The following is a 26,447-nucleotide window of genomic DNA, read 5'->3' on the forward strand; positions in this document are numbered from 1 at the left end:
TTATATGGCTCATAGGAAATCCTATGCTCAAAAGGGTTTTTCCTACAAATCCTCACTCTAGTCTGTCATAGGCTTTACTCATGTCCAATTTGATGGCCATAATTCATCTTTTGTTCTTTCTGCATTGGTCGACTTTGTGCATGATCTCGTGACCAATCTAGATTTTGTCTTGAATATGTCTTATTTTTATGTAGTCATGTTGATTAAAAAGTGAAAAAGTTGGGGAGGATGGCTTTGATTCTGCTCACCATAAGTTTTGTAATGACATTATAGATCACATTGCATAAGCTAATAGGTCTAAACTCATTGAAGATTGTTGGAACTTGCTAAGGAATATGCACAAACATTTGTAAAATCGTGAACTTTGATAGAACTCAAATGCACAAGAAATACTTTCTTTAAGGTATTTAGACACCCTGATTTGTGCGACACATGTTTTAAGTGTGTCTTCACCCCTAAGATCAGTTAGCTTAAATCTTTAAGGTTGCACCTCAAAATGTTATTTCAGGTGTAATCATGTTGGTATTCACTTCTTAACAGAACGACAATAGGGAGAGAGAGGAGGAGGAAAATTCATATAAAAATTGAGTTTGAAAATGGGTTTATATAGATCCCCAAAAACTGTGGGTGAAAGGGTAAGTCACCTCCCTTTGTGAAGGTACCTATTTAGCTCACCTCCCTAAAAGAATATACCTATTCAGCTGACCTCCCTAAGGGAAAGTGTCTCTCCAATGGCATCTCTACACTTCCACCCAACAATGAGCATTTCAAATAAGGGCCCATGACAAAATGGACTTTCCGAATCAAGGCCTTGGACCTACGACCCAATTCCCAAGTCATATATCATCTAAAATATTAATAATAATTAGGGATAATTACTGTTGCCCCATTGTACTCTGATTTTATTACTACTTTATCCCCTCTACTTTTTAAAATTGCTAATCCAACCTTTAACTTTGTTTAAAATTACTAATGCCCCATTCCGTTAAGCTCAGTTAGTTTATTGATGATGTGGCATCTATATATTTTTTTAAAAACCCAAAAATAACCCTACAATTATCTTTTTACTTATTTACTCTTTTGCAAGTTATAATATTATCCTTAATTAACTATGGAGAAAAGTTAACTTTAAGTTAAATTTTCTTTTCTAAAAAGAAACTACCGAATAAAGAAAAGACTTAGATTTTTCTTCTCTAAAAAGAATTCGCCGAATAAAGGAAATATGTGATTAAATAAAACTTAAGATAGAAACTAAAATATTAGGAAATATCAAATGTAATTCAAAGTTGAAAATTGAAAATTGAAAATCTCCTAATATATGCTAACCATTGTACAAAGTGTGTGGTCCCACCAAAGCCAAAATTTATTGTGAAATATAAGATTTTAAGGATATAATTGATATTCAATATAGTTTCTAAAAATGAGGGTAATGTCATATTTTTAATTTCTTAATTTTAATGAAGGGCAAAATAGACATTACATATTTGATGTTAACAACCACTTAACACCGTTAGAAGTGAGGGGGGCAACAGTAATTTCATAAAGAAAGAGGTTTGATTAGTAATAAAACCAAAGTACAAGGGGGCAATAGTAATTATTCCTAATAATTAATATATAGTTATATAACCATGGTTGGGTCAGACTAGGGTTCAAGCTTGGTTCGTGTCGCACATGGGTTCGCATTGTACTACGTGTGTGCGATCCTTAACCCCAAAAATATATTACATAGGTCCTTACCATATTTAAACTAAATAACTACCTCCTTTTGGCCCAATGTGGGACTAAGGTTCCCGTCACGTCACAGAAATCATAAGATAAAACAATATAAATAAAACATATATTATATTAAAGTAATATGCATAAGTTTTAAAAAAATTTCAACAAAGATGAAGTGATGTCCATTTTAGGAATGAGGGATATGTAGGTTTGATTAATCTGGGAAGAGAAAGAGGCATGGCTGAAAAAACTTTTGACATGATCGGTGACTTCATGTTTATATGTATCCCAATAAGAATGGTAGAATGCACTTTAAAATATATTAGGATCTGGGGATTTGAAACTACTGATACTAAGTAAGGTTGGATGAATTTCTTCATCCAAGAATGATATTAATAGAGTGTCAAGATTAGCTTGTGAAAGTCTGCTTCTAATTAGATTGAAGTAATTGTCGACAATGTGAGGATTGGAGGAAGAGTAAAATGACTTAAAGTGGGAGGTAAGAGGCCCCTTCAATATCTTTCTGATCACTGATATGTTTTTTTTTTGGTAAGAATGATCACTCATATCACAACCATTAAGACATTTAAATTTGTTCCTTGCTCTTCTTTTCATGGTGGTAACATGAACAAAGGGTACTTTTGTTTCCTTGTAAACCCCATTGATTTGAGATTTTTGTTGCCAAATCATCTTTGCAAATTGTGAAAAAGTTAATATGAACCTCACATTTCTAAGCTCTGTGTTGGGTCCGGCCTAATAACCCATATGGGGGATTCAAGGTTTTTTAAAAGGAACAAAAGCATAGGGTTTTTGAATATAGCTACAGTAGCCGCACAACAGTAAAAATGCAGAATAGAGAGAGAGAGAGAGTAGAAACGGGAGGAAGAAGAAGAGGCCTTTTTTGTTTTCTCCGGCAAATCCAACGGTGAAACACTATCGGAATGAACTGAAATTTGAATGGAATGGTCGTGACACTTAGCTCTTCATATCCAACGGTCAGAATATCATTCTACCATAATTCCCAAGAAGTTTATCTGTTGACTTTTCTCCATTCTCTCGGATTTCCATTTCTTTGATGACATGGTTGTGACTTCGTGTTCTTCTAGTATTATCTAAAGATGGAATGTTGATTTTATACCCATTATTATTATCATTTGTGATAGTGGAAGTTTGGGTGGACTTCGATAATAATCTAGTTGTTTTTTTCTTTGCGGGTTTTTCCAAGTTAAAAATCTTGTGTCTACTGTGGTTTGTTTATTGAATATTTGATCAATTATTGCTATGTTTGTTGCTTTAATTTACATTAGCATATTGTTTGGCCTCCCATCACTCTCTAAGTGGAGTTTGGATCTTCTCCTTGAAAAATCTCCTAATGAGAGCCCAATTAGTGAATCTCCATTGTTTTTTCAATTTATAATATGTTGTTCTCGGTCGTATAGGTCTCCAACCACTGTCTTGTTCCAATTAACTGATTTTTGAGAATTTGAAGTTTAGAAGAGAGAATGTGGGAAGGTTATCCCATAAGCGGTACATTCCAGACTATTTGAACAACATGACACTTAACACTAACCACATGAATCAAACAAAAATAAACTCTCTCATAAAGTTACAGAACAGGTAACTAATACAGCCACACATGGATGTTGAAGAACTCTACGAAGTGGAACTAGTCCTCAGAGCCAAAGGAAAACTCAGAGGCTAGTGAGAGTCGAAGCATATGAAGCCATGATGACCAGAAGCAAGCAGCCAAGATGAAGTGGTGAAGTGGTAATCATTCTAGTTCCCTCAGATGCATCTATCCCTATCGATGGTTCTGCCTTTGCATTTGACCCAGTTCCTGCATCCAATCCATTTGAGGATTCCTCTGGAACAGTACTAGCTGTCGGAGAACCCACCGGAGATTCTGTTGCAGGAGAAGTAGATGGTCCATTGGCAGCTGCAAACAAATGGTTCCAAGTCAAACAACATATCAGTAGCTAGTTGGCCATGATTGAGACCTTGAAGCACTAAATAAATATACTTTTGTGAAGTCTTGCTGATGGGAAGCATTAAACGAAGCCTTTTGAGCTTTTTTATACAGAGGAAATCAGTTGTGTTGAGCTTAATTACTTACCATTGCAGGCACTAACTGGTGGGGTCTTGACATTACAAGCTCCAGGGAGTGCAAGAGCAAGTGTTTGATTAATAGAAATGCCCAGTGCTGCAACCACACCACTACCACCATTGAGCACTTGGCAAAGGCATTGTGGCTGAGATTTAACAACGCTCGCAAGCTGTTGGCAGCAAGAAGAAGATGGTTTTGAAGAACTACCCGTAATGTACGTGAGACAAGGTGCCATGCCAACGACCACATTTGTGCAACTCGACGATTGAGCGGCTGCTCCCACCCAAAGCATCATTGTCACAGCAGCTAGTGATGCAACTATAAAACCCTTTTCAGTTCCTCCCATTGCAGCCATTTTTTTATGCGGTTTCCTTTGATGAGATATGAAGACAAGAACGCAGTGATTGGGTTGGAGTTGGGAGATGGGTTCCCAACTATTTAAATTGAACGTTTTTTGTTTAGTGTAGAACAGAGAGTAAGAAAATGCAGAGTAGTTGAGAGGAAAACAAGAAGAGGCGTTTGGTTGGCTGGCCAACTCCTAAATTATGGGAAAACTTTTGGTGAAGAACTCAACCAAATGGCCTCTGCAAGTAACCCAGGCGTATTAAGAGAACTCCACATTGAGATTATTATTGATTGAAGAACACTTCTCCATCTGTTTTTCTAATTGTAATGAACAAACAACTATGTCATAGGTAGGAAGGGGTAGGCAATTCCTTGATCAAATTTTTATTTCATCCAAACAATTATGAATGCCAAGCATCAGGGTTTGCAAATTTACAAGATTTGCCTTGTTCAAAAGTTTATTCCGGGTAATTCCTTGTTTAATAGTTAGACTTTGAGTTGATTAACTTTTAAACTTGTGTGTCAAAAAGGGTCCATTATTTATAATTCAAATATTTTTATTGAATACTCCATAACTTTGGGAAAATCTTGTTGTAACTGAAAGCAATCTTTTATTTTAATAAGTAAATTGTTAAAACTCCTTCTATTCTGGTTTTCGACCAGAAATCAATTAAAAGGATTTTTTACATTTTTTTTTTCATATTATATTAGGTTGATGATGTTCATAAGGTAGTTGGGGTTTTGAAACCCACATTTGATGTTCTTCTTCCCATGCCTTCCTACAGTAGTTCAGATATTTAATTTCAAAAGCCGAAGTGAAAAGGGGTTCTTACCATTTCTATTACCATTGTTTCTATAATATACTATATATTTTTTTAATTGTTTTATGGCTAATGCAATAGCCAATTCAATGGAACCCAGATTTCAATCTTTTCTAGCCTTTCTATTACCATTTCGTGTTATGGTAGTGGAACTTGATGTTTGTTCTTTTCTGTATGTTTCAAGGGTGTCAAATTCTTGTTGAGCCCTGACCTCGAAGGTCGTGTTCATGTCGAGTAGGACATTCTGGCCACATTCCTCTCCCCGGCTGCAGCAGTTTCTGTTAGCTGGGTGTGTAACTCGGCTTCCTTAGTAATATATTAGCAGTCTACCAGTAAAACAGAAAAATCTTTGCAAAATGCTTGGATTCTTGAACAATAACATTTTTTTTTTCGTTTTGTTTTGTTGAGTGTAGAAGTGAGAGTAAGAGAACACACAGAGTAGTTGAGAGGAACACAAGAAGAGGCGTTTGGTTGGCTAGCCTACTCAACCAAATGGGCTGAAAGTGACTAAGAAAATTCCAGACTGAGATTGATTCTAGCTGCTTTGTAAATTTTGATGAACAAATTGCTTTGTCATAGGTAGGTGGGGGTAGGCAATTCCTTGATCAAATTTCAATTTCATGCTAGCAATGAATGCCAAACATCAGTGTTTTTAAATTTGTAATATTTGCCTTGTTTAATAGTTTTTTCCCCTGGATCAATACCACAGAAGATTCAAGGTTAACGAAACGGAATTAAGGGGATCATTATAATTCAAATATTTTAATTCAACAATCCATAACTTTGAGAAAATATTATTGCAACTGAAAACAATCTTCTATTTTAATGAGTAAATAGCTCCAACACCTTATAACAAAATTCTTAATGCACTGAACACTTCCTTCTTAGTTTAAAAAACATTTATTCTCTTCTCTGTTAGAATAATTAGTATTAAGACACAAAGACAAATATATATTTTTTGGGTAGAAAACACAAAGATTATTAAGGCTAAAAATTAAAATGCCATTTTACCTCCTCAATTTTCTTTTCTTTTTCCTCAAAGCAAATGAAACATGGAAGAAGTCAAAGGTTGATAGCTTGAAGAACTAGAATCATTATACGGCGATGAACAATCTCGAGTTTTTACCTTGATTTTGAATTCTTAATCAAGTTATACTTAAACAAATTCTTCTCCCATCATACATGAAGAGAAATCAATCCATTTGCTAAACCTCAAGTAACATAGCACACATCATCTAAACATAAAGGAAGGAGAAAATAAGATGTGTTCTCCCATTGGCTCGTATGATAACACAAATCCATGATTACTTAAAAACAAAGGAACTTAAGATTGGAGTTTCTTTTTAAATCTTGACCGAAATGAATCTTATAGATTAAATCACTTAGATCCTAACTTTAACGTCAAAATATAAACACAATCCATAATTCCATGTTGATGTCTATGAATATTAGAAATATTGTATACGATAAGATAATATGGTAAAATCAGGCTAGATCAACCATTCAACCCTAATCTTAATTTAGTGAAGAAAAATCTCGACCTTGACCTGCCCTTAATGGAACAGTTTCCTTAGCCCATACAATGTTTAGGGCGTGAAGGTTTTAATTACTAGTAGAGAGAACAAACTTATAGAGTTATTATTATTCCATATAACAAATATAACACAAAATGCGCCTGTAGCTCAGTGGATAGAGCGTCTGTTTCCTAAGCAGAAAGTCGTAGGTTCGACCCCTACCTGGCGCGCAACTATTTTTTTGCATCTTTTTATGTTTTCTGGGCTTAAAAATCGGTTTTTAATGGAAATTTTTTTCCCCGGTAAACAATTTTAAATGAAATCTACAATGATAGATGGGTGACCGAAGCAACGATTCAAGGTATCCATTGGACCCCACATTATATAATTGTTGCCTAGGAGAAATGACTAGAAGGAAATAGTTATCGTAGGTTAACGTTAGTTCATCCAATTATCCAATCATCCATCCAATAAACAAAAGTTAGCTAAGGTTGGTAAACTCCAAGAACCACTTCAAATCTACCAATTCTCTTTTTCCATCCAGAGTACCACTTTTCTCATCTATATTAATTGCGACCCAATTTCTCCTTTAACCCATTCAATTCCATACTTAGTTTCTTTCTCCACATTGTGTCTCTAAAAACTCCTAGCTATACAATTGTCTGAAGTTTTTAATAGGATCACAAATATGGAGGGTCTCAAGGGTTTCCATTGCTGCTTCCTAGTGATCTCTTCAATGGCATTAGTAATGTCAGTGATTCCAGTCCTAAATGGGCAGATAAATGCAGGATGCACAACCTCTATGATCACTAGCTTCACCCCATGCTTGAATTACATCACAGGAAGTGCAGCAAATGGGTCTTCTTCTTCTTCTCCTTCTCCAACTGCAGATTGTTGCAGATCTCTTGGGTCAGTCATGAACACTAGCATGGATTGCGCATGTCTTCTAGTCAATGGAAATGTTCCCTTCCGGATACCCATCAATCGAACCCTTGCCGTCTCGCTACCCCGTGCGTGTAACAAGACCCGTGTGCCGGTTCAGTGCAAAGGTAGCTAGCTAGGCTTGCTAGCTTCTTATGGTTTCCACTGCATTTACTTAGTTTAATTTGCCAAGAGTACTAATTGTCTGTTCCTTCTGCTTGCAGCAACTGGTTCTCCTCTTCCTGCTCCAGGTACCAAGAGAATCATGAATCAACACCTATAGAATTGTTCTAAATTGAGCTACTAATTAAATAACTTAAATGTTTACACTAACAATAATTGCTTTCTGCAGGTCCCGTAGCTTTTGGGCCTACTCTGTCTCCTGCAGGTAATCTATTCATATGCATATAGTATTTAGTTTACCTTGTGCACTGGGCTAGCTGAGGTCACCATTAGCAATTTTCCTGGTTTGTGTCAATAACACCACTTAACTGTGCTAATGGTTTTCTTGATGAGCAGCTCCTGTAGTCCCCAAATTGACAACTCCAGCTCTGGCACCACAACCAGAAACTCCTGCAGCATTATCTCCAGCAACCACACCTGTGAGCTCAGAAACTCCAACAACCGCAGAAACTCCGGAGACTGCAGGGATCCATCCGGTCGTGTCCCCATCAGCTGCCAATCCCTCTATGAGTTTCTCACCATCTCTTCTATTGTCTGTAGTCGGAGTTTTAGTTTTGATTTACAATTGAGTCCAGGATTCTATGTATTGATTTGGTTTAGTCAGTTTGTCCTCTACATCTTTTCTTTTTTATTATCTTTTTTTTTTCTTCCTGAAGAGTGTATCCTTTGTGTATTGGCATGTATTGGCGGTTGTATTATATTCTCTTAATGAACTCATTTTTTTATCACGGGTTCTTCAAATAAAACCAGTAACAGAATTAGAAGCAAGGTTTAAAGTATTCCACGATACCATACGATACTAGTTGATACGTATCAATATTTGACCAAACTGATACGATACATCTCGATACATGTTTCCATTGAATTACACTCAAATACATTAGCCAGAGTGATACAATACTCGATACAGGACGATACGTCTCTTTAAATCACCTGACCGATACGATACTTGATACAGATACTTTAAATCTTGATTAGATGTGTGTTTCCCTTACCAAAAATAAAAAATAAAGTTAGAGGTGGGCTCCTACTAAGTATGTGGTTATTACGGCTAACTGTCGGAGGTCCAAGCCTGCCCCAACTGACGGTTCAACCGTTTGTTCATCATGACCCAAGGATCAAATAAAAGAGGCAATCTGAACCACACGATCTAAAGAAAGGATTGGTGACATGAATGCACATGCAAGGTAATATAAATGAGGTTCCGTACTGAAAACGAAGGTAAGGCAATCACAAACATAGATTGACTTGGTTTTCAATTAGTAGCTAGAGTTTTCTGCAACCTTAGCATATTTTCGATCGATCATTTACTGACTTGATTGTCAGAGGCGGATCACCGGTCACACTGATCAACTATGTCTAAGGTTTGTGTTGAGTGTTTGTAATGATTACTTTTCCTGGAGGAAGATCTTGAAGCAGATTTCATGTTCAGCCAGTTCGATCATTCAAGTGTCGATTAAGCCGATTCAACCCTAGTGGAAGATTTTACACCAATGGTGGCAAAATGGTGTGAAGATAGCATTAATTATCCATATTCAAATCCTCTGTAGTGCCCATGTGAATGACCATCTAGCAGCCAACTTTCGTGACCTCGTGTTCCACCACGGCACGGTTGGCGTGTGCCCGGTAGCCTCTTAAATTTTATCCAATTGTTGGAAATTCATAGGGAACACGTGGTGCTCAATGAGAATTAGCTACGGTCGCTCACTTGGGCATTGTAGAGGATTTGAATCTGTTTGCTCGGGCGTTACATAAGATTTGAATCCTAATTTTTATTTCTTTTTTTGGATGAGGTTCATCTGGACTGGCTTGCGCGCACCGACTACATCCTCAAGGCGCTTTTTATATAATTTAATATAGGTGAGAGCTTCGCCCTTGGCCCCAAAGGGATTCGAACTTTGACCTCCTATGTGAAAACGTTGGACTTTGCCAACTGAGCCACCCCTCAGGGTTTGAATCCTAATCTTTTACCCTCATGGATAGAGTATCTAGGATCCAGGGGTCAATTACCCTCAATGAGCCATGCTAGCGCAGAGGCTACATGACCATATAGCGATCTCTGCAAGACCCAAAAACAAACAGAAGATCCTCCCGCCATTAGGGCTATATAAACATTTGTCAGGTTCGATCTCCGAGATTTCGGTGTTGAGCAAACACTCAAACAGCACTGCCTAAGGAAGGAAGTGAAAAGCTCTGAGAAGGAACGAAGGAAGGAAAGAAACTATCTGAGAGAGTCTGTAACAGACTCAGAGAGGTTCTCTCCAGATGGAAGAAATGGTGGATGTCGTACTGGTTCGGATACCGGCGAGAGATCTGGCAGCGGCCATACTAGCTCTGTTTCTGTTCTTGCTGGTGATTGTGCCGGCGTCCCCAGCCGAAGGCTGTGTTAACGAGCTAACGGCATTGTCTCCTTGCTTGCCTTTTATCTCATCGACGCCTAACAATCTATCATCGTCGATCCCTCCTCGCTGCTGCGATGCTTTCTCTTCCACCTTTAACACCACCGGCCGCGTCTGTTATTGTTACCTCCTCCGCCAGCCTTTGCTCCTCGGCTTCCCTCTCGACACTTCGAGGATACTGTCGCTGTCATCTCTTTGTTCTTCTAACAGCTCCAACTCCACTAATTCAACCAGGACAACCACCGCACCTCTGGAACATCTCTGCGCAGGTAAAATTTCGAGTTTAAAGTCAGTTTCATATCTGGATTTGCTAGTTCCTCCTCCGTCTTTCGTTTCTTTTGGTTTCTGGTGTATGCTTTTTCCATTTAGATTCCTGATTGTTAATGTGTGAGATTTCTTGTTTCTCCGTTTATTCGAAGAGATCTCACTCGATCGGATCGCATTATGTGTGTACAAGTCACTGTGTGATGGCCTGACTGAGCATCCCCACCCCTCCAACACCTTCGATGCATTTAGCATCGTCCGACAAACCCTGAGCCACCACTGATAACGATCTAAGACGACAAAAGCATCTCTAGAGGATCCACAATTTTGGTTCAGATAACACGACAGAACTTCGTTAGAGTTCTTCCATACCTTTTTAGAATCGTTACTTCACCACCAGGCATCTGTTCGAAATTCGAATAAATGTGCTTTTAAGAATCCTGAATTAAGCGCCATTGATTCGAACAGATAAATGTTTTTGAATTCTGAATTGTGGATCTTGAATTAGGCGCTAATTTCTTTGGAAGGATCTTTTTGGCCTTTCCCATTTTTGAATTCTGAATTGATGGGAATGACTGGGGGAGGGAAAATTGTCCAGTGACAACAGCCCTTGCTAAACTAGCGATGCATGTTTTTGTTCTTATGGAATTGAATGTGTACATGCTAATATCGGTTTAATTATAATTGTTGATGTCTTACAGTGTCTCCTGTCTTGCCTCCTCTTCAGAACACAACAGGTATGACTGGGAAATCTAAATCCCCCTGTTCCTTTCCTGTCTCATTTGCTGAACTTACTCGCATTCACCTGCAGGCTCTGATAATTCTTCAGCCCCTTTTATGAACTTGCCGCCAGAATCAGATGGTGTTTCCCCTGCACCAACAACACTTGAAGCAGACGACCCTAAAATGATAACAGTTAACAACAGTGCCCCTCTGCTGCAACCTGAAATTTTGCTCTTCTTTCTTCCCATCTTCACCTGTGTGTGGTACTCGATTCATTTTTCATTCATAGACTCCTCAGTGCTGTGGAAATAGGTTAGAGCAACTTTGCTGCCACCATAGATCAAGCTGCCGGTCATCAGATATGATAGGATCTGGGTAGTGAAATTTCCCTGAACGAGTCTAATAACGTCTTTAGAAAATCAATACCGAACCAATATATGAAATTGTAGGTGTACCGTTCAAGATCACCCAGTATTTGAATTGATTCAACACGATTCCTCTCTCACCTTACAAATGTTATCTCTATTACAAGCTGTTGCATGTCAAAGATATGATGGGATGTTGGATTGTTAGCCCTTGATTATCTAATCAACGGCACCTTGTTTAACTCATTCACAAAACCCCAATTTGAAAGAAGCCTGGGATACTCACCGTAAGAAACTAATCCGCAAGCGTAAGCCATTTTATGAATATCCAAATGCTCGCCTTGCAAAGCACTTGGGATAATTTATTTTGGAATCTAGTGTACTTTGAGCTTATACTTTCATCACCCAAAATGAAGCATCATCAACATCAACAAAAAAAAATGCATTTTATAGCTTAGTTTCTTTAACACCTAAATTTCTTTCTTGTATGATTTTGCCCAGGAAACCCAAAATGCTTTTTATTGAACTTCGGGTTCTGTGTTGGAACTGCTAGAATTGGATAAGAAGCATAAGGATGTCATGTAGAAGAAGGGGGAAACCTTGGAATTCCCATGCGTTAGTGTACTGTATACAAGGTTTTCTGTTTGGAGTAAGTGAAGTGGCATACCATGTCCATTTCCAATTTACTCAAAATTTAACAGTACCCAACTATTAAAAGGAAAACGGTTAATTCTATGTGTCGGGTTCAATAGCTGTTTCATTTTGAGCAACATAAAAATGGGGCTTTGATACATGGTGTTACTTGATTCGTGCCTTGACCTCCTCTGCATCATTCTCAATTAAACTTAACGGAAGTTGTGGTAGTGAGATCTTGTGTTGGTGCCCTCCCATAGGTAAGATGTTTCTACTATCAATGCGTGAGATGACTATGGCAGATTGAAGCATGCACTTGGCGCTCCAAACACCAGTGCACTCCTTATCACAAAGAACGGATAAGATCAGATGGCGCTGAATCCAATATAGTATGCTGTCGAACTCATTGTTTGGCGCAATCCATCTCCTCTCACTAGGGACGTAATATGTGAAATCCCTCACGAAACCTAATCCAAAAATCTATGTTGTAGGTCCGAAGACTCGAAGTCAAGGTAGAAGACGGTTGTGGGCCATCCCTTTGGAACCCATTGGATCTAACCTAGAACCAATGGAGGTTGATGATGAAGATCTTAGTATGAAAACCCTGACTAACTTTGGAAGAAAATGTAAATTGAATGATGATGCACTTGGGAGGTGAACTTTGAGTGCAGCGTTGACACCCTTGAAAGGTCCTATAAAGTCAGGTAAGACCATTTCTTAAGTTGGTGAAGGACCCAAGTGAAGCTTAAGGCTTTTGGTCTCCAAAAGCCTGTTCTTGACCTTCTGGCATTAATTGGTCGCCCTAAGCGACCAACGCATCCCTCGGGACTGAATTGGATATTTTTGGAAATTTAGGTTTTCGAAGCTCTATATATACAAACGTTGATCTAATTCATACCATTTTGCCTCTAAGCTGTTGGAGAACGTGAGAAGAACCCTAGAGTTCTCTCTTCAAGGCCAAGGAAGATCCCCAATCATCCGTGAGATATTCCTTCGTCAAATCTTCTTATACAAGGTTAGTAATCGATCTCATTCTCTCTAGATCTATTCTTTCTACTGTTTCAACTCATTTTTGTGATTGCGAGGAAGGTCTTATGCTACTGTAATGACATAATTCTTCATCCTCATAGTCTTAAAGTGAATCCCCATCCACTCTATTCCTTCCGTGAACAACACGGTATGATTTTGGTGTTTAACCTAGCATGATCTTCATGACCTTATTCTTACATGAGTTGTTTGATTTCTAGTACAATTCCTAGGTTGATTTATGATCATGATCTACTAATTTCTTATCTCTAGAGTGAATCCCCACTCACTCTAATCTATCCATGAGAATCTGTGGATTAGGCCTATTATGCGAATTGTTAGATCTTCTTTCCGATGACCATGTTTGATGCTTAGATCATAATAGATAGTCTCCATATACTATTTTAGAATTTTCCTATTAATTTTAGAGTGATTGAACCCAAACTAGGAGTTTCTGATCAAAACTTATGTTTTATGTCCGTACACAGCAGGCTTGGTCGCCCCAAGCAACCAAAGAGGTGTTTGTGACAACAACTTTCTCCGTTTTGTCTCCAATCATTAGGGTTTGTTTCTTATGTTCATTACTTGTTTGTTTACACTTTCTTTGGTGATTCTGGACTTACCCTCAGATCTCTTTCTTCAAAGTTTACGAATTGAATATAAGGTGAGTACGTTCACTCACAATTGGCATACTTACATTCATCATATTGATAGAACTTGAATGCAAGTGTTAGCTATTGGTATAGGACTTATTAATATTTGTCATACTTCTATAATTTCAAAATGTGTTTAATAATGTTAACTTGCATACTTGTATGATTTTGAATGATTCTATTGTGATTGGACCTTGATATGATATTTTATGCAATCATATTGTGATGAGGTTGCCTAAGTTATAATTATGGAATGGGGGAATGCCCTCTTGACGTTTCTGTCTTGGGACATCAATGGAGGTGGTATGGGACGCTTTCCTATGTTGCCCCTTGATGCTTTCCATGATTATTGGATGACATACTTAGGTATTGTCTAGATGTGTTTAGCTAGGAAATCCCATCATATCTCACCCCATCAACAAGGGTATTGATGCCGAGTGACCCGTGACAACAATGGGGATTATGGGTGCTCAAGACCGGTATCCGATTCGTGAGAGGACATAATCACATTGTTGGAGACCATTCATTGGTAGGGTTGCAAATAATGAACCTGGGCTCATGGGCATTTAAGACCAGTAGGTAACCCATGAAAGGACATGAGAGCTTCCTGTTTATTATATGTGTATGACCAATAGGGTTAAGAGTCAGTAGTCATATTGGTTGGGTGCCATAGGATATGATGACTCTAAGGAGGGAGATACTGGAATGGACTGCCTAAAAATGGAAGGGAGGTAATGAGACCGGAATGGACTGTCTAGTGCATAGAAGGGAAGTATCCGACTCTGAGATTGATATGACTTAGTAGATGACTTGCATTGGGCTAGGTTTAACCCTGACATGCGCCAGTACTCCAACCAACGGTAGAGTGAGAGAGTGGTGACCTAAACGCTAGCTATAGAATGTCGGAGGGATGCCTTGACCCAATTACTATAGAGAACCCAAAAGACATGCTTAAGAGTCGTGAGGGAGAGTTACTGAGACTGCCCAGAGGAGTATGGTGTTCTATCTTAATGTGTGTCTACCACTAGAGACTAGCATACATAGAGTTAGAAGCATCTTTGCATCATTGTCTCATATCATTGCATCATGCTTGTTCTGAATTGCTTGTAGTTGTTTATTGTGATTGAACTACTTGCTGAGTTCTTTTGAGCTCACCCTTCAGAGCCAATGTTTCTTAGACCTTGTTGCAGGTACTGATGACAGCGAGAGCCAGGACTACAAGGCCACGACAAGTGACTCGTATTTCATACAAGATTTTGGTTGTTATGAACATAACAGTAAAGATTAACAGTGTGATGATGGTGCGTACTAGGATTAGTCCCATTTTGGAGCTAGAGCGCCCGTATTTGGATATGGAAGTCTTTGAGTTTAGACATACCTTATTTGAGTTTATGGAGATGTATGATTAGACTTAGATTGATTCTCAGACCTCTTCATTTCCTTAGTTTGTTCAGTTGTAATACATTAGTTTGATCAACTTCTCTGCTTTGATTATATAGAGTTTATTTCTGCTCTACTTTGTACTTGGAATCTTTTATTGACATATTTTATTTCCGTTCTCTGATAATTCTTGTAATCTCTTTGAATTACGAGATATCTTTGAGACTATGGATCACACATCCGAGTATCATGGTTAGGGTACTGGTTGGGTGGATGTGACATAAGGGATGTCTAGTATTGTGCTAGCATCTGTGTGGAGAAGGGGATGTCAATGTCTCACCTTGCTCTCTATCACTGACCATCTATCCTCTTCACCGAATTACTCCTCATGGTAAGTTAGGTTGCTATAAAAATACTTGACCAGCTCTAGACAAAGGGGCTCTTTGAGATGAAGCATGCAACCCTATCTTCGTGCATCAAATCCATCGGCGAGCCTCAATGCCGCTCCCACCTCAACGGTGACGGATCTTTTGTATTTGATGGGGTGCATGCCCGAAGCGGGTAGAATAGAGTTGCTCCGCCTCCTCTGACTTATTGAGAAATGACATTTGGGGCTCCTGTGCACGATCCCTCATCGGTGCTTGACGACCTCCACAGGAAGCCAGGTGAAAGTTTGACATAAGAAAATGAGTAGAAAGAGAGAGTGAGAAAAGGTGTGGGTGTTGTGTGGTTTGTGTTTTGAGGGGTTGTGAGTGGTTAAACAAAGCTTAGAAACAAAGATGCTTGGTTATCTTTAATATCGACTAATGGAGATTTCCCTATTAAAATAGCAAGAAAAGCCTTGGCAAAATTAAAGAACAACTACACGCAAGATATTTACTTACAATGGTGGAAATTCTTTTGAAAATTACCACTTCATCCTAAGTTTAAAGACTTTTTTTTGGCATCTATTGAATGCAAGGCTCATTGTTATGACAGCTCTTTCAAAACGGACGGCAATCGACCCAGTATGCGAACTTTGTGGTGCTTTTAATAAATCATAATAGCATCTCTTCCTTTCTTGTGAATGGACAAAGAGGATTTCGGCGATGGGACCATTAGGACTTCAGACGGAGTTTATTTCTTATAACTCCCTCGTCCATCTTTGCAATTGCTTTCTTTTAAACTCAAACTTGGATACACAATCCAAGAAATGGTTCTTTTCTATCTTCATAATAATTTCTTATTTCCTATGGCATGAAAGAAACTCCAAGGTCTATAACAATAAGGATATGAACCCATTTGGATACACAATCCAAGAAATGGTTCTTTTCTATCTTCATAATAATTTGTTATTTCCTATGGCATGAAAGAAACTCCAAGGTCTATAACAATAAGGATATGAACCCAGTTAGAGTGATGCATAATGTAAACAAATGGATAACCAACCAACATCTCTACCATAAGCTAATTCCAAATAGCACGAACACTGAGCCAATTCATATAATAATACAAATCAATGCATATGTGATTATGTAAAAACCTTTTGCTCACCAACTTTATTGTGTGCAAGGCTACCTAATGAACTTCTAAACAAGATAACGTGGAAGGTGGGCTTCTTTTGGAATAGAAAATACTTTTTGTAAGCACAAGAAAAACAGAGGTGGAAACAATGAAGGAAGCAATGGCTCGAGGCATCATAAAAGAATTGGGCAAGACATAGGACATGGGCGTAAATATCAAAGAAATTTATGGGCATAAATATAAAAAAAAAATTAGTATTGCAAATACAAATTCCAAGCCATGTCTATACACAACAACAGCATATGGCTCTTGAATTTGACCCACCAACGACAGAACTTTTTGAAAGCAAAAGAACATCATAATTTGTAATATTCGATCTCACCCTCTAGAAAACTTGCTGTTAGAAGTAACCCCACCCCATTTTGAAGAGAGATATATAAATCTCTCCAACATAAAATGTAACTATAACAACTCCCACCAATGAATGAATCTTTTCTTTTATTATCAAAAATAATAATAATAATAACAAATAAACATGGAACTTCAGCCTTCAAATGATAGATGTGTGTGTAGTAAGAGAACCAAATCAGCAAATTTTTGTGTGTGTAGTAAGAGAACCAAATCAGCAAATTGCATGTCATTTGGGAGCTTCCACTAGATGGATGAATCCCAGGATCTCCAAGCATTTATGCTTTGCCCATTTTCGGAAGTTGATCATATGGAGTAGCTGGTTCGAAGGACTAAGTCACCAGTCCCACCATCAAGGACGTAAGGGCTTAAAATGTAACATAGCTTTCTTAGTCCCAACAAATATATGATAAAACTTACCAAAAAGGAGGAAAAGAAAAACATAAAATAATTCTTTTCCATTAGCAGTATAAAACTCCATATTGGAGGAACCAGAAACTAGGGAAGATAGAAAAAGCGAAAGTAGAAAAATGTGCTCAGGCTGATGAAATACCAGCATCTTTAATGGATTCACGCCATGCATGCTCCCTTGCTCCATCCTTGTCAACTATTTTGATCACAAAATTTGGTGGTGCTATAACCAACCGGGTCTTGATCTCCAGTATGCATTTGTCAACCAAATCAATTGCTTCTTCTAATGACATCCCACTATGGTAGTGTCTGTCCATCATGGACAGAGAGAAAAAGGATCCATAACCAAATGCCCCTTTCTCGATCTTGTGCAGTGTTGCAATGTAGTCAATGTAGTACAATGATGGGCCAATATCCTTATCATAGCCAGCCAACAGTATGTTGACAGAGTATGGATTCTGGAGGATAAAGAGTGCAATGTAGGAAAAGAGGTGAGTCAATTTGGGGAACATTTTTAGAAATATAAATAAATAAATTTCCACTCCAGGGGAAATGTTTTCACAAGAACCCAAATATCAGTGATGTGGCAGATCAGATTGGGCTCAGATTTTGTTAAGGGTTACACACCCCCGATACCCTGCAATCATGTCACAGCCTGTAATGGAGTCTAGAGAGTAATGGAGGGGGTTCATAACTCCATATACACACAAACAGCTGACAAATGCAGGCATGCATGTACATAAATTGGTTGACTGAATTTCAACCTGAAATTGGACAGATGGATCATCCCAAAGATATGTTTACATACTCTTAAACATCAAGAAAAGTTCATCTCAAAGGACAGTGAGCAGATGACGCTGGTAAACAACTGGGAATAGTAGCTTAATGGAATTCAATTCCCAATTGCAACCATTTAAAAACTGGAAGCATTGTTTTCCATCAGTCTACGATTTACATAGCTCAGCGCACAGCATATCACCATAACAGCCTGCAGGTCAAGGTTTTAGGACTTGGTTTCACCCAGCCACGACCCCTGAGTAACTCCGAAATCTCAGCAAGTTAATGTATTTTTTCAGTCAAGACTTTTTGGTGGGTTTCGGTGGCTATATTGCCATAGGTTCTGAAACTCGAATCCTCCTTATTTTAGGCTTTCTAAACAAAACGGAAACATTAGTTTTTACATATTCAAAACCCAAAATGTTAATCTGAAGTCAGACCTTAGGTATTTCATCTATGGCACAAGTGACCCTTACCCTAGGCTATCCCACACAATATTTAGAACACATAATTAAAGTATAAATGCTATCCAAGCTACATGTGCTTTTATTCACTGTAGAACAAACAGCAAGATAACATCAAGAATTCAACCAAAACAGTGCTTTTATAACAAAGGTCATGGCCTGGTTCAACTGAGTCTAAGTCAAGATCGAAACTTGACCCGATAATGTACTACTTCCATATCGCCTGTGTCTCGAGTCAAAAAACCACAAATCAGAGATCTTGTACCATACCATGTGTGACCACACCCCACAAAAGAGGGGGGGGGGGGGGAACACTCTTATAGTGTACCACTAATTATTCAAGTGTTATTTAATAATTCATTGACATTTAAATAGTATGTTTACCAAAAAAGGAAATTCAAATAGCATATCTCATATAACAGGTTACTACTTGAGTGAACCAATCAGAATAATGTGAGCAACAGTCACTAGAGCTTAAAAGGGGTGAGGCACCGGGGGGGGGGGGTCTAGGGGAGGGTCATTACAATCACTTCATGCAGAGGCTCTTTCCTGACTATAACCTACAGCCACTGGGTCAAAATGAAGTACCTTATTATTGTGCCAATGTCTGAGACAACTAAGTCGATTCATTATCAGAATAGGCTTGTCTTATTAGGAAGAAATCTATGGTTTGCCCATATGTTGGACCTTTGATCCCATGGGTTTTTTACATAATAGATCACTTTATGGACCTAAAGTATGGATAATAAGGCTGCATATGGGATTAAACGGTTTTTAGTTCCATATTTACTTTTGGTTTTGTTGCTTCCTTCCCTAACTTGAACTGGTACAAGCAAGGGTTCAGTAAGCGATATTAGTAGTTTTTCTTTTAAGTGTTTACTTGGGCTGGATTAGGGCACAGTACGTCCAGCCATGTTTTGAGTCTATTATATCCTTCAGTGTTTCAGTTTCTTATTCAATTTAAGCGACTAATAGGTTAAGGAATGGATTAGGTATTTCCTCTTTAGAGTAATAATCTATTTTCCAAACTTCCATGTAAGGCTGGAAGGGGCCAAGCATTGAACAAAAAATTTGATAATGAAAAGCCTTTTTCCTGCTCACTTCCATTATGGATTTTTGTCTTCTGTTTGAACAAGGGTGATGGCATTGGTCTTTCATCCAATCAACAACTTGTGGTACAAAGCTCAGGTGGATCATTTGAAGAAATCGATGTTTGATTCAATTGACATCTTGCACTGTGAAGCGGGGTGGTTCTTTAGAAGTTCTCTTTTCAATTCTTTCATGCACGATTCGATTTTTATTCAAGATTTTATATTCAAACAAACTGTTGTTCCAGATTTCGTTCCACAACTGTAAGTTTGAATCATCCCAACCCCATTTAATCTTCTGCTAATCTTACATACACCCAACCCTAGAATTCCACCATCCTCAAACTTCATCCTCAAACCCTAAATTAATCACAGATCAATACCCTCCTCTCCCTATGCAGGAAATTCAACCCAGGATGCATCCCCATCTACTAGCTTAGCCCTAGATTCCCTCATCTTCCTCCTTCAAAATCCCAGAAACCTAACTCTACCACAGATCGTTCTAGTCCACTTCCCACCATCAAAAACTTAATGTAACCCTCATTGATAGAGGCCACTACATCAATTCGACATAACCATCAAACCTTAACCCTAACCTTATGACCAAAATCACCTATGAGCAAGCCAAACTACTTGTTCAGATCAAACCCTGAAATTGGCTTCTAGTTTGTGTCCTGCCTATCTAGAACTGTGATAAGAAGATGTCAGATTTATAAAAGAGACGGTTAAACCACATAAGTAGGGGGGAGGGAGAAGAATGCATGATAAGTTTGGTCACCCAAGTACTCACAAACACTTCACCGATCCATCAGTCGTTTCCTTCTTAAAGTTTTCTCATATTTTTCTTCTTAACATTCTTCACTAGTCCATTTTGCTTTCCTCTGAGGCTTCTCTTATTTTTCTTCTTTATACACATGTAACTAACATATTCAATTCACTGAATAGAATAGAATAGTGACATTTTTGTGAGTGCCTACATGGCCTGAGTGATAGTGTGATCTTCTTCCTCCACACACAACCCCCCCCCCCAAAAAAAAAAAAACCTCTCAGTGTCTCTTCTTGTATGATTTCCCCTCTCCCTACAACTGCAATATCCTAATCGGTGAAGGAAAAGTATACGCCCTTTTATTAATCTTGGAGGAGGGAGGGGAAAGGGTTTATAGTGGGTGGAGTGAAGAAAGCAATTTAAAAAGTGAGAAGGTAGAACAGGGAGAGAAGAAATAAATGGATAACTTTCGGGCTATAATATAAAATTGGCGAAGGGCCACCTAGGAGTGGGGAAGAAATCCAACAAAAAGTGGATATGAGTAGTAGGGGAGAGGGGAAATCACATACCAAATTGATTTAGCCTTAGATTGAAGAGATTCAGCTAAAGTGAAACAGGATCTGGGAAGCCTCCATTCATAAACCCTAGCCTTTGGTCCCAATCCCAGCCCCATCACACCATTGAAACCTAGTTTTTTAACTTACCTAATTTCCCCAAAACCCTCATTTTTTCATTACTTGCAACCCCACCATCAAACCTTCATAATACTTGGATTGAACTCAGGTCACAGTCCTACTAGCGCTTAATCCAAATCCCTGCCTAATAGCTCACTTAAACCCTAGGATTTGACCAAAAGACTGGAATTCAAAAACCAAAACACTAGATCTTCAGACCTGATTTTCAGTCCATCCAGCCATCAACTTTTGTTCAAATGTTGACCACAGCATCACCACTACATTCACTACAGCATCACCACTACATTCGCTACACTCAATTCCAGACAGCTGATCATCAACTAAGGACCAAAGGCTAGGGTTGATGAATGGAGGCTGTGGTTCAGTAATGATGATGATCAGATGTCTGGACTAGGCTTGGTATGATTCTCTTCAAGAAAAACCTTGCTTGTGATCATGCAAAAGGTCTGGAGAAGAATTGAAGCACTCCTAGAATTGTACTCACAGTAGCTGCAGTCCTATGGCAGCAGCTTAATTGAGTCTACTTTTCGAACTTGGACCTTGATAATGGAACAAATCTTCAACTTAGTTGAAGAAGAGCTTCAATCTGAACCTCCCAGACTTCACACCATCAAAGAGTTGATTAATCCAACCAATCATACTGGAGCTGGATCAGTCACCAACTAAAATAATCTCAATAATGGAGAAGACAGCAGCAAGCTTGCAATAGAAATTTTTGATAATCAAATTTCTTACTCAGCTCCCACAAATTGGTCTATAATATGGTCATAGGCCTTCAATCCTATTCCTACTTATAATTGGAAGAAGTATCCCTCCCTTTCTCACCATGGGCAGGTATGGTCCTAATCACATTCTTATAGTTAGTCATGTGCTTGTCAAATTCTAACTTGACTGAACCAAAAATTAGATTGAAGAGAACTCAGCTAAATCACTGGTTCAACCGATCCAATGGAACACATTAAGGGGGGAACAGAGCATAGAACTAAATAACTGGTTACTAAAATACTATTACTTCTACTGCTACTACAACTTCTTCTTCTTGCACTCTCAAAGCTCAATTCCTTTAGATTCAAAGGATACTTCATTTAAAACCTTTACAATGCCTCAAATGAAGCTCCCGTTTGCTTTACCAAGTGTGAAGTCATCCTAGATTTATATCAAATGAATTTCCCACTTAACTTTATTAGGCACAAACTTCTAATTGATGATATGCAAAATTTACAGCCATAAAATATTTCAATGTTTTAAAGGGCCTTCTTGGTGATAAGAGACCATCTTCACCTTAGTCTTCCTTGAGATCTTCAAAATGGTGACAGAACCACAAACATTAAAACTCTCTTTCTTTCTTTTTTTTGGTTTTGTCCCTCCCCAAATGCTCATGTATTATAATAAGGACGCACATGGCCATCAAATCAAAAACGCTGCAAAAATTGACTGATACATTACATGATTCATCTTGTTCCAATAGTTTGAGGCATTAATGTCGAATTTTACTACCAATAACACAGTAAAAAAAGGAGCTTCCGACTGACCAGCAATAGATAGAAAATTAGGAAGCAAGACTCACCACTTTCAAAAAATATGTGATGTGATAAGTCTAGGTCTTGCAAGACAGTGGATAAGTAAATAAAGTGTTTGCATCTAGTGTTCTGCAGACAAAGATGGATTGCAACTTTTAGCTGATACATGGATAAAGCTTTAGTATCAAACATGACTTTGGTCATGGCTGACAATATTTTAAGGGGATTCAATTTCAATATTGGTTGAAAATATGTAAATTTTGGAGAAATTAAGCTGATTAAAACTGAAATTAATTAAATATTGGAATTTTAATCCTGAAAAAAAATCCAGATATTTTTGTTGATTTTGACAAATATTAATTTATTTCAATCCCATGACCTACGATATGCTAATGGTTCCCAACATACAGTCCTAGTGGATTCAAGAACGATATTCGAGATCAGTATTGAAGGCATGTGAAGGCATGTGAAAAACAATCAAACATCCTCCAAAGTTTCATCCCATAACAATCCAGAATACCATTCATCCTCCTGAATTACTCTTAACCTCCAAACCTACCCTTTTCAAGAAACACATCTCTAAAATAACTCTCACAACATGATAAAAATAGGTTCAGAAACTAGAGCGGATGGCTTCTTAGGTGTGGGTGTAGGACAATAGGGGTTGCTTGGCTGAGGAGAGAATCCAACACAACATGGATGACCTCACCAGTTGATATGATGGAAAGCATGAAAGAACACTAACCCAAACATCTCTCCTATAACCTATGCCAGAAGAATCAAGCAATTGCAACAGAAGAAATTCAACTTTGAAGTAAAAGCTGTTTATTTGCACCTCTGAAAATGGCACCTTAAAGCCAAACATGATATAACTGTCAATTAGCCAGAACTGTTGCCCCCCACCCCCCACCAAAAAAAATCACCTTTATCACAGAACAATGCCAAGATGTTTAAAGTTAGATACGCCAAGCAACCAGATATCACGATCCCGCAGATCCCAATATTCAAAATTGCATAGGAAAATCCCTAAAGAGAAAGGATGAAAGCCTAAAACCCCGAAAAGTATAAATTTAAAATAATCATGAAACCCTACATCAATCAAGCAATAAAAAGCAACAAGTATGAGTGGGGAAAAGCACCTTTCGCAAGGCGGTGGCAAGCTCATTGCGGGTAAAATTTGCAGCGGCTGCCGTAGTCAATGGGATCCCGTTACGGAACTGATACAAAGCTACGTTCTTCTGTATATACTCCGTGAATTGGATTCTGCATGTATTGTATGGTCATGAAAGACGAAATTCACAATTTACAATAGTTCGTAAAAGAGAATCGTCAACGATAAATTCTTCCCAGAAGATGAATGACAAAGAAAAGAGAGGAGAGGAGGATAAACCTGTCACCGTGCTCACCGCTGGCGCCCATAAGCTTGTGAGAGTCGAGGACCATTATCTTGTCTTCGTTCGATTTATGAACTAATATGCTGTTTACTGCTGATGTATCCGACACCACTAGTGCAAACCCATCCCCAACAAGTCCAAAAACACACTCCATCTTCGTCTTTCTCTCTTCCCTCAACTCTTCTCGCTGTTCTTCACACTTCAGAGTATGACCTATGAGCCTGCAACCAAGAATGACTAGCTAAGGCCAAAGGGTATTTATTTAGACGTTGGAGTGGCGACCCCTGAGGCAAGAAACGTGTAAAATAGATGTCAGTTGCTCACCACGTACGTGTAGGCAAACATAAAAATGTGAAGAACAACCAACTGGTTCATTTTTTCCACCGGGTTTAAAAGAGAGAGAGGGAGGGGTAATTTTGGAAATCCAGCTCTGGGCCATCTATTCTTATTCACTAGCCCTCTTCATCACATATTGATCCATGAGGAAGTGTGGAAGAAGATCTGGAGCAGGTACACCCTTGCAAAGATTAGGAGCTTCATTTGGAGAGTTACAGGAAATGGATTAGAGAGACATTTCAAAGAAAGAAACATGAAGATAGATCAGCCCATGTGAAACAAGATTGAAACTATGGTTCATACCATATTTCAATGCCCTCTATCAGTCACTATACAAAGTAATTCAAAAGTGAGAGTGGCTGAGTGGATACAACAGTGCAGTGGAGATCAGGCTTCTATGAGGGGATAAGAAGATTGGAAAAGAAAGATTCTGCTTTGCAATATCTCAAAATCAAACTTGGTCACTTTTCCCACTTCCTACTAGGAAATGTGTTATTGGTTCTATGGGTTTACAAAATCAAGCATTGCTCTAATGGCAGTATTGAATTTTACAAGGCTCACCTTGTTGCCAAGGGATATACACATATTGAGGGTGTTGACTTTCATCATACGTTTGCTCCGGCAGCCAAACTTGTCATTGTTTTGATCATATTGACTATTGTTGCTGCTCGTGGTTGGCCCTTCCAACAAATGGATGTCAAAACTGCTTTTTTACATGGTGACTCCACCCTCAGGATATCGATAACAGAAGGATATCCCCATCCTTATCACATTATCCCCCCCCCCCATCAATGGCATTCGAAATTTTCAACAGCTTAATGTAATTATGACTTTAGCCAATCAACTGTTGATTCCTCACTCTTTATCTTTCATCGAGGTTCTGCAATCATATTTCTTTTATTAGATATTGATGATATTGTCATTACTGGCTCTAATGCTTCATTGTTACAAGATGTTCAGAACATGTTTCATTAACACCTTTTAGATCAAGGATCTTGGTTAACTCAAATATTTTTTTGGGAATTGAAGTTGTCCATTCCAAACACGGTCTATTCTTATGTCGACATAAATATGTCCTTGATATTTTGACCGACTTTAGTTACACTCGTGCCCATTCTGCCGATACGCCTATGAAACAAAATTTTAAAGTTATCTACTGATGATGGTGCCTTATTGCCGGACCCCTTTATATATCAACGCCTTGTTGGGTTTCTCGGTTATACGTCCAGACATCACTTATTGATCTATTTACTAAAGCACTATACCATGAGCAATTCCATTATTTAATTTCCAAGTCGGGCGTTCGAAATATTCACGCTCCTACTTGAGGGGGAGTATTCTCTACCAGGATTCTCCACATCATCAATATCTTCCATATCACCATCCTCATCACACTATCACCCCGCCCCCCTCATCTTTCCATATGTACCAAAATTCTCCTCATCACATCATTATCCTTCCACTTCATTTTGCCTATCTTGTATTATTGTATATTATTTTGTAAGTCATCCTGATTGTAATTTCCTAACTAGTAGGAGCTGATTGTAATTTCCTAACTAGTAGGAGTAGATTAGGGAACATTCATGTGTAAATTGCATTCTTATTGTATGGAGAATACAATCATTTTCACACAAATTGTTTGATTATTCTATGATAACACCCACATTAGCAAAAGAGCAATAAGTAAACTAATATAGCATTGATTTCACTCAAGTGGTTTTTATTAATATCACCTGGTTTGAAACTACGCATCCACTCACCTAAAAAGGCTCTACTCATCTCGGTCTTGAAGACCCAATTTAAAAGATTTACAGAAAACTTTTCTCAAGAATTTTAGGAGTCCAGTAAGAAGTTTTTAAGGTAATAAATGACTACCACCTTTTTTTGTAGCATATAATCCTTCGTGACAAAAGAAGCTTACGTAAAATGAATACATACTTCTATTAAAATTTAGTGTTAACCTTCAAATGTCCAAGAAAAGGTAACTCTTCGTGTTTCAACCATCAATAATCGATACCACGCATCGATTTTCACTTTT

The 26,447-nt window shown here is 38.3% G+C and overlaps 4 protein-coding genes and 1 non-coding gene across 5 annotated transcripts; 3 read left to right on the forward strand and 2 right to left on the reverse strand.

The window, feature by feature from the left end:
• Positions 1 to 3,163: 3,163 nt before the first annotated feature.
• On the reverse strand, positions 3,164 to 4,215 carry LOC149028604 (non-specific lipid transfer protein GPI-anchored 15-like). The gene is made up of 2 exons (XM_089148869.1): positions 3,830 to 4,215; positions 3,164 to 3,652 (listed from the first exon to the last, which is right to left on the reverse strand). Exons 1-2 carry the CDS (start codon positions 4,173 to 4,175, stop codon positions 3,408 to 3,410), a joined length of 591 nt encoding a protein of 196 aa, XP_089004995.1. The 5' UTR covers positions 4,176 to 4,215; the 3' UTR covers positions 3,164 to 3,407.
• Positions 4,216 to 6,657: 2,442 nt separating this feature from the next.
• TRNAR-CCU (transfer RNA arginine (anticodon CCU)) lies at positions 6,658 to 6,730 on the forward strand. Its single transcript has one exon. It is a non-coding gene; the product is annotated as a tRNA-Arg (tRNA).
• Positions 6,731 to 7,114: 384 nt separating this feature from the next.
• On the forward strand, positions 7,115 to 8,357 carry LOC149028606 (non-specific lipid transfer protein GPI-anchored 16-like). Its single transcript, XM_089148881.1, has 4 exons — positions 7,115 to 7,549; positions 7,646 to 7,672; positions 7,774 to 7,809; positions 7,941 to 8,357. The coding sequence occupies exons 1-4, from the start codon at positions 7,189 to 7,191 to the stop codon at positions 8,171 to 8,173; spliced, it is 657 nt and encodes a 218-aa protein (XP_089005007.1). The 5' UTR covers positions 7,115 to 7,188; the 3' UTR covers positions 8,174 to 8,357.
• Positions 8,358 to 9,764: 1,407 nt separating this feature from the next.
• LOC149028607 (Bifunctional inhibitor/lipid-transfer protein/seed storage 2S albumin superfamily protein) lies at positions 9,765 to 11,639 on the forward strand. Its single transcript, XM_089148888.1, has 3 exons — positions 9,765 to 10,272; positions 10,969 to 11,004; positions 11,079 to 11,639. Exons 1-3 carry the CDS (start codon positions 9,870 to 9,872, stop codon positions 11,300 to 11,302), a joined length of 663 nt encoding a protein of 220 aa, XP_089005014.1. The 5' UTR covers positions 9,765 to 9,869; the 3' UTR covers positions 11,303 to 11,639.
• A 5,003-nt stretch (positions 11,640 to 16,642) lies between these two features.
• Positions 16,643 to 24,333, reverse strand: LOC149028608 (proteasome subunit beta type-2-B-like). The gene is made up of 3 exons (XM_089138100.1): positions 24,070 to 24,333; positions 23,819 to 23,942; positions 16,643 to 17,827 (listed from the first exon to the last, which is right to left on the reverse strand). The coding sequence occupies exons 1-3, from the start codon at positions 24,225 to 24,227 to the stop codon at positions 17,495 to 17,497; spliced, it is 615 nt and encodes a 204-aa protein (XP_088994226.1). The 5' UTR covers positions 24,228 to 24,333; the 3' UTR covers positions 16,643 to 17,494.
• Positions 24,334 to 26,447: the final 2,114 nt, after the last annotated feature.

This window comes from Hakea prostrata, chromosome 1 (assembly GCF_041222555.1).
Source record: "Hakea prostrata isolate BN-2017 chromosome 1, UWA_Hpros_2, whole genome shotgun sequence".
Classification (NCBI taxonomy): Eukaryota; Viridiplantae; Streptophyta; class Magnoliopsida; order Proteales; family Proteaceae; genus Hakea; species Hakea prostrata.

Excerpts from the sequence above, each read along its gene's own strand:
- LOC149028606 (XM_089148881.1), top strand. The coding sequence starts at position 7,189 with ATGGAGGGTCTCAAGGGTTTCCATTGCTGCTTCCTAGTGATCTCTTCA. Across the intron at positions 7,550-7,645 it reads TGTGCCGGTTCAGTGCAAAG|CAACTGGTTCTCCTCTTCCT; the intron begins GTAGCTAGCTAG and ends TTCTGCTTGCAG. Across the intron at positions 7,810-7,940 it reads GCCTACTCTGTCTCCTGCAG|CTCCTGTAGTCCCCAAATTG; the intron begins GTAATCTATTCA and ends CTTGATGAGCAG.
- LOC149028604 (XM_089148869.1), bottom strand. The coding sequence starts at position 4,175 with ATGGCTGCAATGGGAGGAACTGAAAAGGGTTTTATAGTTGCATCACTA. Across the intron at positions 3,653-3,829 it reads ACCAGTTAGTGCCTGCAATG|CTGCCAATGGACCATCTACT; the intron begins GTAAGTAATTAA and ends ATTTGTTTGCAG.
- LOC149028608 (XM_089138100.1), bottom strand. The coding sequence starts at position 24,227 with ATGGAGTGTGTTTTTGGACTTGTTGGGGATGGGTTTGCACTAGTGGTG. Across the intron at positions 23,943-24,069 it reads AGCGGTGAGCACGGTGACAG|AATCCAATTCACGGAGTATA; the intron begins GTTTATCCTCCT and ends CAATACATGCAG. Across the intron at positions 17,828-23,818 it reads TTGCCACCGCCTTGCGAAAG|AATCCATACTCTGTCAACAT; the intron begins GTGCTTTTCCCC and ends TTTATCCTCCAG.
- LOC149028607 (XM_089148888.1), top strand. The coding sequence starts at position 9,870 with ATGGAAGAAATGGTGGATGTCGTACTGGTTCGGATACCGGCGAGAGAT. Across the intron at positions 10,273-10,968 it reads TCTGGAACATCTCTGCGCAG|TGTCTCCTGTCTTGCCTCCT; the intron begins GTAAAATTTCGA and ends GATGTCTTACAG. Across the intron at positions 11,005-11,078 it reads TCCTCTTCAGAACACAACAG|GCTCTGATAATTCTTCAGCC; the intron begins GTATGACTGGGA and ends ATTCACCTGCAG.